Raw genomic sequence first — 9827 nt, 5'->3', positions numbered from 1 at the left:
ATGAAGAGGAGATGTAATTGTCAGTGTTTTATTGGGAAATTCTTATTAGGAATATTCTCTCCTCTCTTCCTTCACTTTGCACGCTAATTCCATTAAAGATCTATCACACTAAGAGTCTGCTACCTTTGTCTTAATGCAGCAGATGGCAGGACCCCATTTTAAGGCAAATACACCATTTGATCAGTATCCCTGGGTGTCCCCTGGTTGTGCACTAACAGAGTCAAGATAGGTGAGGTTACAAGCAAAGCAGCAGTTAGGACATAATTATAACAGGATACATGGAAACAGGAGAGGGACGATTCAAGATGTTTCACTAGGAATGAAGCACATTCAGTGAGACCTGATAACTGGCTAAATAAAAAAAAGATGGGGTGCAAATGTCTAGGCCCTTTGAAAATATTCAAACTTGAAGTTTTGAGGCATAGGGTTTAATTCCATGAGGTATACTACGTCTCTCAAATTACAGTTTTGTTGACAACAATTAAATTTCTAAACACCGATGGAGAGGCCAGAGGAAAGTATTTCTTTAATAATTTTGCTGCACCTCCCCCTGCAGTGACCCTCAGGGCTAATGGATGTTGCCATGGTCCCTGAGGTCCGGCGTGGGCAAGGAACCATGCGCGCAGGGGGAGAACAGCAAACTCCCTAAGATGCAGAGAAGCCGAATGCCTGCCAAGAGATAACGACCACCAGAAGCTGCCACAAAGATGATTAAAAGAAATGCTGACCACCTGGAACCTTATCTCGCTTTCTCAAGGCCCATAAACTTTATTCTGCTACAACTGTCTCTCTAAAATCTTTCCTTTTTCTGGTCATTGATTGCTAATTAAAAAACATACGTAATTTAATAATTAGGCTAATGCAAATGAAACATTACTAAACACTGTGTTATAATAGAATTGTTGGTTTAATAATCTTTCTATTATGTGCTTAACTTTAGTACCTTTGATATTAACTACATTATAATATAAATTTACCTATGACAATTAATTATGAGTAAACATAAGTAGATAATAGTAGTAGTAATTAGTACAAGAATATAGAAAGAGTTAATAACCTGTCTACTTAGGAATGCAGCTAGGTCCAGATGTATTTTGGACATAAATCACTGCCCTGTCAATGATAAGCTAAACCTATGAACAAACTGATTTCTTTGATGTTCACTGTTCCTATGCCTTTAGAAAAAACAAATATATACTGACCACTAACAAAAATAAAGTTACACTCAGATTTACACTCTCTCTTGAAGTGTGTCTGTTTGTCATTTCTTTAACCGAATCCCTGACCACCTTGCGCAGTCTCTCAACCCTGAGACGGCCTCATTGCCTACTGCTGTGCTGGTCCGCGGCAGGTGGCGCCCGAACGTGGGGCCCGATTTCAAATTTTGCTGAGTTGTCCACCTAAAGAAAGAGGTGAGTAACGAAGAGGTTGCGTTGGGTAAGCTATCTCCTTCTTAGTGTGTATGAGTGAATTTTTTCCCTTAAAAATACCCTCTTTTAAAAGTCAGGGATAGGATCCTCACTGGAGCGTCCGGAGCTCGCTGATAAAGGGTGATCAGTTTGAGACAGTGAGAAGTTCTTCTAAGTGTAAATATTCTCGTGGTGCTGAGTTTGTGAGAGAGTGCATGAATACGGCTCCACGGCCTTAGGGCTACGGAGTCTGAGTGGGCTGCACCCGCGGTTCCCGTGGAGGACGTCATAAGGCATAACGGTCATCTGCTCCTTGGAGCAGCCTGGTCCGGGGTTTATACGGACAGACCTTAGCTAAGACGCCTCCGCAAGTTCCCGCGAGGGACACGGGCCGGACAGCACAGTTGAAATAAAGATCTTGGGTGAGTGAACAAAGCACCACGAGGCCATGGGTCAAGCACAGACCAAAAACAGAGATCTTTTTCTTTCTATACTGAAAAATATGATTGAAACACGTGGTATTAAAGTAAATAAAAAAGCTTTGTTGCAACTTTATGAATTTATAATATGGGTATGCCCATGGTTTCCAGAAGAAGACAGTTTATCACTAGAAACCTGGAAAAAAGTAGGAAAAGAAGTACAAGAATTCTATGCCCTTTGTGGCCTATTACTAATTCCTCATCTACTTTAATTGGTTTAGGCATGGCAAACAATGTAGCTCAAAGCTCTCAGCTTTTACATTGGCAAATGAATGAGCATTCTGGTTTCTTTCAGCCATATGTGATTCCTTCCTTGCCCTTTTCATTATGGGGCCGTGACAAAATGGAATCCATGGGGTTAACTCTCACCACTCCTGATTTAATTGATGAACAGGCTTTTTCTTAGGGGCCATTGCGGAAAATTTATTTGCTGATAAAATTGCTTGGAAAAACAATGATCCTGTCTGGATACCTCAGTGGCCCCTTACATCTGACAAAATCCAGACTATACATGACATTGTCTCTGACCAATTACAAAAAGGGCATTTAGAGCCCTCTAACAGTCCGTGGAATACTCCTGTCTTTGTAATTAAAAAGAAGTCAGGAAAATGGAGACTTCTTCAAGATCTCCGCTCAATTAATGACACTATGCATGACATGGGAGCGCTTCAACCTGGACTCCCCTCCTCTGTAGCTGTTCCAAAACAAAATCATATTATAATTATTGATCTGCAGGACTGTTTTTTCACTATTAAACTTCACCCTGATGATTCTCCTAGGTTTGCCTTCAGTGTTCCCTCTGCAAATTTTCACCAATCCTGGCAACAATTTCAATGGAAAGTCCTGCCTCAAGGCATGAAAAATTCTCCTACTTTATGTCAAAAATTTGTTGATCAGGCTTTACAAGCTACCAGACATAAATTTCCTGATGCATATATCATTCATTACATGGATGACATTCTCCTGAGCCACTCCTCTAAGGAAGGTGTGGAGACGCTTTTACAATGTTTAATTACTGACCTGACCTCCTTTGGTCTTGTCATTGCTCCTGACAAAATTCAGCGTGATCGACCACTTAACTATCTGGGAAAAACCATTCATGATGATTTCATCATGACTCAAAATCTTCAAATCCGCCTTGATAAACTTTCCACATTAAATGATTTTCAAAAGTTACTTGGAAACATTAATTGGATTCGTCCTTATCTTAAAATTACTACAGGTGATTTACACCCTCTTTTCCAGATATTACAGGGAGATCCTAACCCTAAATCACCTCGGTCCTTGACACCCGAGGCTCTCTCAAAACTGCACCTGGTTGAACAAAAACTTTCTGAAGCTAAAGTTTCTCAAATTGATTATTCATCACCATGGGAATTACTTATTTGGCACACAATCAAACAAAAATGGTCACATCTTATACATCTATGTGTGCATTTCTCATAATGAAAGGGCTGACACGTTCTAAAGAATTGTTTGCCAGGCTTCCTGCCACTATTACTGTCCCATATACTAGAACACAGTTTGAATTTCTGCTTCAAAATGATGATGACTGGGGCATAGCCTTGCTCAATTTTCCTGGTCAGGTCAAATTCCACCTGCCACAGCACCCTATTTTAAAATTTGCGATGGAAACTGCTTTTACTTTTCCAAAAATTGTTTCCTCGCAGCCTCTGCCCGGAGCTGCCATTGTTTTTACTGACGGTTCCTCCTCTGGAATTTCGGCAGTATATCATCCTGATCAACCTCCTATACAGCGTTTCTCTAAAGGAATTTCTGCTCTCCCGCCCAGCCACCACTCTTTTTCCAGTCGTTACTAAACCTACAACTGCATCACATAAAAATCTTGTTCATGAAAGTTCCCTTAAATGCTTCCCCGTGGCACTAGATCAAGGGTCTGAATTAGAGAAAATAAATAAAAAACTCAAAAACTTATGGCTGTCTGTATCCCTAAATAACATCAAAGAGGACTCAGCTGACAGCCCCATATTAATAAAACAATTGCCTGAACAAATAGGTCGTTTTTGCCTGGCTGGAGGCAAAATGAAAGATGCAAAACAAAAGGTAAAAGAAAAAATAGCCTGCAGTATTAGAAAAAGTGATCAGGATTATTGGGATAGTGAAATTGTTTTTCAAAAGCCAAAAGTTAATTCTAGAGCCAATACTGACCTCTTTGCAGAGGCATCGGCTCCCAATTATGAGACCATTCCAAAATCCAGCCCAAATTTCCAGCTCGAACTTGGCTAAAATTGTTGAAATAAAAATAAAAACTCAAAAACAAATAAGAGATAATGTGTCATAATCTTAAATCAAACAAACAAACAAACAAACAAACAAAAAAATGCTCCAATCTTTTCCTGTTAATTATTTGGGGAGGAGGCTAGGTTCCCCTTGGTGGAGTTTTGCCATTTGTTTCTTTAAAAATAAATAAATAGATAAATAAGGCATTTATAAATAATAGTATTCAAAGTTCATTCACAATTGTTAAAGTGATAAAAAATGGTTAAATATGAGTGTATGAGACTATATGACTATAATATGAATAAAAAGTTTTTATTAAAATAGTATAAACCCACTGCAGTGGGCTGGTGGGGGCTGCCCTTGATCTCAACAAGCAGCTGCCTGGACTTTTTCTCCAGTGTTGGGATCACTGACAGGTCTCTACTACCTTCCTGCTGTGGGGAACTAAACTTTTCTATTATCCACCTTAAATAACTATTTTGGTTCATTCTACCAAAAAGTTCCATTTCCCTGTGTTTCTCTGATTTTAAAATCTACATTGTCTTAGGCAAAAACTGCTGAGTTACTTTTGACCTGCTAACAAGCTATACAGAATGCTTATTGGTTGAATAAAAACTTTTAATTTTACTTATGGGACCTGTAAAACATTAAGTTTCTTGTTAAAACAAACTAACCTGGTAAAATATAAAGTGATAATACAAACATTTTTGAGCTAAATTCTAAACCTCAAATTTTACAGGCAGACTGTAAAAATTTACCTCTTCTCCTGTTCTCTAGATAACAGTGTTCTTTTATGTTTTAAAATATGACTGTTCCCAGTGACATAATGTGTTAACAAACTAAAGCCAAAGAATCATTTCTTAAAAAAGTAAACTCCAAAAATATTTTCTTATCAAAAAAGTTAGTAAAAACTGCCGTGACTGCTGTGGTCTCGAGCCCAAGGTCTTTGGTAATAATTAAGATTAGACACTTATTCTGTGTACAGATTTTAGCTGTCAACTCATTAAAAACCTCAGTATCTTCACACATATTGATAAAATAACCATGTTTCAAAATATATGCACATGGCCAAAATTTTAAATGTATATCAAGAGATCTCTGTTTCTGTTTGTCTTTCTTTGTGTTTGTTTTGTTTTTTTACCTCCGGAGGACTAATTATAGATGGCGCCTTTATAAATTATCACAAACAAATCTTGACATCTTGATCAAACAATTTTTTAATAAACAAAAACTAGTTTAAATTTTATAATATAATTCAAAGCATATATGCCTTAAAGTTATGTTAAGTATTGATACTTTGTTTAAATGTGTTTATTTCAAAAGAAATTTCTGGTATAAAAGGTACTTTTGTCTTTCCTACTGAGTCACATGTATGTGAAAAATGTACATAGTATCTATATGATGCTCTGATTTCTTTTTGTTTTTATTGATTTGCCTAATTGCTTCTTTATTAGCCAGCCTAGAAAAACCTAGGTATGTGCCATTATGTTATTAACAGCCATGCAAAATGGAATTCCAGTCATAACAGAAACTAAAGCTACAACTAAACTTTCAGGTTTACTTTTTGCAACTATTTATAAAAGCTAAAAATTCTAATGTCATATTACCTTCTGTGTTCACATTTAAGTCATCTAGTTCAAAGAGATGACAGTATTATAATATATTATAATGCCTTACTGCTAATGAAAGATGTGACAATCCTAAATCAATGTAATGTGAAATGTGTGTTTAAAAAAAAATGTATTAAAAATAGATATTTTAATGGTCTTAAAAGTAAAGTGATAAGTGTTAAAACAAATATTAAAGGTCTAAAAGAATTAAAAGTAACAAAGCTAAGTAAAGTGTTGAACATCTGAAAAAGAAATTTTAGGAAAACAAATTTTGTATACTCAAATGATTTATATTATTTTAGTGTTTTGGGAACACATTAGCTGAAATAATTTTTGGTTAATAGTAACTGAGTTATAATCTAATGGGTTGTTTCAAAACATGTACTTATACACTAGCATTGGGTATAATCTTGGCCCTTGTCTAGGTTAATAATGTTGGACATAATGTCTTTTAGTGTCTGAAGAACTAAGGTTTTTGAGATGACAATTAAAGGTTATGATTTAATTGTTAATATTATCACTTAGGGCTAGAATTTTTATAGAGATTAAATATGGTTGTTTTTGCTGTTTTCTAGTATTTATGACACAGCTTCCCAAACATTTAATTAAAGTAAAATTTGGTAGCCTGTCATTTAATCAATTAAAGGAAATTTTGTGGAACCTCAGCAAAGCTTTAGAGACACTCCACAAACTTTCTCCCTTTCCTCCTGGGAAGGACATTAGATAAATTTATCCTATCTGGTTTACTTGGTAAAGTTACACTACAAGGGAATCACTGTCACTTGGGACAATGGTAAAACTCTAATAGGTACAAAAATGTTAACATTGGCTTTCTTAAAAAAAATCTTTCAATACCTGATATGTATGTAAATTGTCAATGATTATTGTTGCCTTGCAATATTATATACTTCAATGGTTTAATGTCTGCAGGACTTGTTTCTACACACACACACACACACACAAAAAAAAAAGATTGATTCAAAATGATAAACTTTTGAGAGTAAAAATTTTTTCTACAAAGGACTGTATAGACTGTTGGAAATACACCTGATTTTTACTGTTTTGTTTGGCATAACATTGAAAATGTTTTTACATTTTGCCTTGATTCAACAAAGTTTTCTTGTTTTGACTAACCAGACTCTACAGCAATGTTATATATATATATATATATTTTTTTTTTTTTTTCTAACAGAGCTAACCTTTTGTGTGACTTTGAGTACAATTCTTCCAGGGAGTTGACATAGAGCTAAACTAAAATGTGGAGAAACTGCTGCTTTGTTCGTAGGGTTCCAGAGACCTCTGAAAATGATGAGGAAGCTTGCCTCCATTGGCAGGACTAAATAACCCAGTTCCCTGAACAGAAAGCTCTGTCATAAAGCCTGAACTCTTTCGTCTTTTCACTGCCATTAATGATGTACACTTCAAACAACCTGGACAGGACACCGATAAGATCCCAGTGCGTGCCTACGTTGGATACCCCTTCGTTATACTTCTGGGGAATGCCTCAGCTGCATGCATTCAATTGCGTGGGTCTTCTTACTCCATTCATTGTTCTGGCTGCATTGTTACTAATTGTATTGTCCCCTCTCTTGCTCGTTTGTATCCTGTTGTAATCTTACTTAAAAAAAAAAAAACCCCTATGTTATGTTACCTGTTGATTTACATGATATACCTTGGTATGATAATACTGCCATGCAAATTTTAGATGAAGTACATGCCCTTCTTCGTCCTAAACGTTTTATTGCCACCCTTATTCTAGGAATTGCTGCTCTAATTTCCCTGGTTACCTCCTTAGCTACTTCCTCTGTTGCTTTAGTTCAGGAAGCTAAGACAGCTTCTTTTGTAAATGACCTTACCAAAAACGTGTCCATGGCGCTGTCTACACAGCGGGACATTGACTATAAGTTAGAAAGAAAGTTAAATGCTCTGGAAGAAATTGTTATTGCTATTAGTGATGAGGTTCAACTTCTCAAACAACAACTGTCTACTCGTTGCCACGTTCAGTTTCGTTTCATTTGTGTTACACCTTTACGTTATAATTCTTCCCTGCATTGGAATCTTACTAAATACCACCTATTGGGCATCTGGCATGACAATGACCTTTCTCATGATCTCTCGTCCCTTCAATCTGAAATCTCTGCTATCAGTAAATCTCATCTGGATACTTCAGTCTCTTCCTTTGCCCATTCTCTGGCTTCCACTCTCCAATCTTTAACTCCTGCTCACTGGTATCATCTTCTTTTCTCCTTCCTTATTCTTTCCCTATTTGTCCTGCTCCTTTGTTTGTTTATTCCCCTCTGTGTCCGCTCACTTCACAGGTCCATCTACCGCATCCAGTGTGACATGTATGCTTACCAACTTCGTTCTAAAATCAAAGGGGGACCTGCTGCACCTCCCCCTGCAGTGACCCTCAGGGCTAATAATGGCTGTTGCCATGGTCCCTGAGGTCCGGCGTGGGCAAGGAACCATGCGCGCAGGGGGAGAACAGCAAACTCCCTAAGATGCAGAGAAGCCGAATGCCTGCCAAGAGATAACGACCACCAGAAGCTGCCACAAAGATGATTAAAAGAAATGCTGACCACCTGGAACCTTATCTCGCTTTCTCAAGGCCCATAAACTTTATTCTGCTACAACTGTCTCTCTAAAATCTTTCCTTTTTCTGGTCATTGATTGCTAATTAAAAAACATACGTAATTTAATAATTAGGCTAATGCAAATGAAACATTACTAAACACTGTGTTATAATAGAATTGTTGGTTTAATAATCTTTCTATTATGTGCTTAACTTTAGTACCTTTGATATTAACTACATTATAATATAAATTTACCTATGACAATTAATTATGAGTAAACATAAGTAGATAATAGTAGTAGTAATTAGTACAAGAATATAGAAAGAGTTAATAACCTGTCTACTTAGGAATGCAGCTAGGTCCAGATGTATTTTGGACATAAATCACTGCCCTGTCAATGATAAGCTAAACCTATGAACAAACTGATTTCTTTGATGTTCACTGTTCCTATGCCTTTAGAAAAAACAAATATATACTGACCACTAACAAAAATAAAGTTACACTCAGATTTACACTCTCTCTTGAAGTGTGTCTGTTTGTCATTTCTTTAACCGAATCCCTGACCACCCTGCGCAGTCTCTCAACCCTGAGACGGCCTCATTGCCTACTGCTGTGCTGGTCCGCGGCAAATTTAGTGATCAAATTAAACAACCTGGTCCTAACTGAATCACAGTGAATGTTTAAACTTATTTCCAAAGTTATTTCAGTAGATTTTTATTTAAGATGACTCAGTTTGCTGTAGTTTAAAAGGAAATTCACATGAATTCCATGAGTTTGCCTGGAAGACAGAAAACAATTCACTATGGCCTGAAGAGGCCATTTATAAGTATCAAATACCCTTAATATCTAGAGCCTCAATCCCTCGCAATTTATATAGATTAATTAATCTTACTTTTTTTGTACTTTAGTAAGCAACTTTTAAAGGTACCTTTTCAATATCTGATTGGAGAAAAAAAGTAGGTTAATTTTCTGAAATTTTGAAAATATACAGTTATAAACCAAAAAAGAAGCTATTTTATAATAAACTTGTAGCTAGAAACTGCCAACATTTTTCTCTTTTTTCATCTATTCTTTCTGATATACATTCACACAATCTGGATTTAATGGAACCTTTTTAATGGTATTTTATCTCATATTATGATTTATGATGTGGTCCACATATTAAATTTTCAATACAATATTTTAAAATCTTCCAAATACAAGGTAAATAAGTTCTGGGGATACAATGTACAACATGGTGATAAAAAAAAAAAGAGATTGAATGCAACAAAAATATAAGTTGATGCTAATAAACAGATGATGATAAAAATATAACAGGATTTAAACTTTGTATTTCAAATAACATAGTCCCATAGAAATCAAAACATGTAAAAGAGCTTTAGAAGAAATTTCTTAAAAATCTAAATATGGTAAATAGGAGTAAGTAGGAACACATATTTACCTATGACAAAAGAAGATTCAAATTACACCATTAATATAATTGATAGACTAATAATACTATGCGGAGGATGATGT

At 36.0% G+C, this 9827-nt stretch overlaps 1 protein-coding gene across 1 annotated transcript; it reads left to right on the top strand.

Annotated features, from left to right (window-relative positions):
- Positions 1-583: 583 nt before the first annotated feature.
- On the top strand, positions 584-9086 carry LOC129146076 (endogenous retrovirus group K member 7 Env polyprotein-like). The gene is made up of 2 exons (XM_054697069.1): positions 584-1412; positions 6932-9086. Exon 2 carries the CDS (start codon positions 7384-7386, stop codon positions 8182-8184), a length of 801 nt encoding a protein of 266 aa, XP_054553044.1. The 5' UTR covers positions 584-1412; positions 6932-7383; the 3' UTR covers positions 8185-9086.
- The last annotated feature ends 741 nt before the right edge of the window (positions 9087-9827 follow it).

The sequence above is a fragment of the Talpa occidentalis genome, unplaced genomic scaffold (genome assembly GCF_014898055.3).
Source record: "Talpa occidentalis isolate TD23 unplaced genomic scaffold, MPIMG_talOcc4v2.1 talOcc4.17, whole genome shotgun sequence".
Taxonomy (NCBI): Eukaryota; Metazoa; Chordata; class Mammalia; order Eulipotyphla; family Talpidae; genus Talpa; species Talpa occidentalis.
The sequence above is the reverse complement of the archived record's forward strand: the minus strand, read 5'-3'. Positions and strand labels throughout refer to the sequence as shown.

Excerpts from the sequence above, each read along its gene's own strand:
- LOC129146076 (XM_054697069.1), top strand. The coding sequence starts at position 7,384 with ATGTTACCTGTTGATTTACATGATATACCTTGGTATGATAATACTGCC.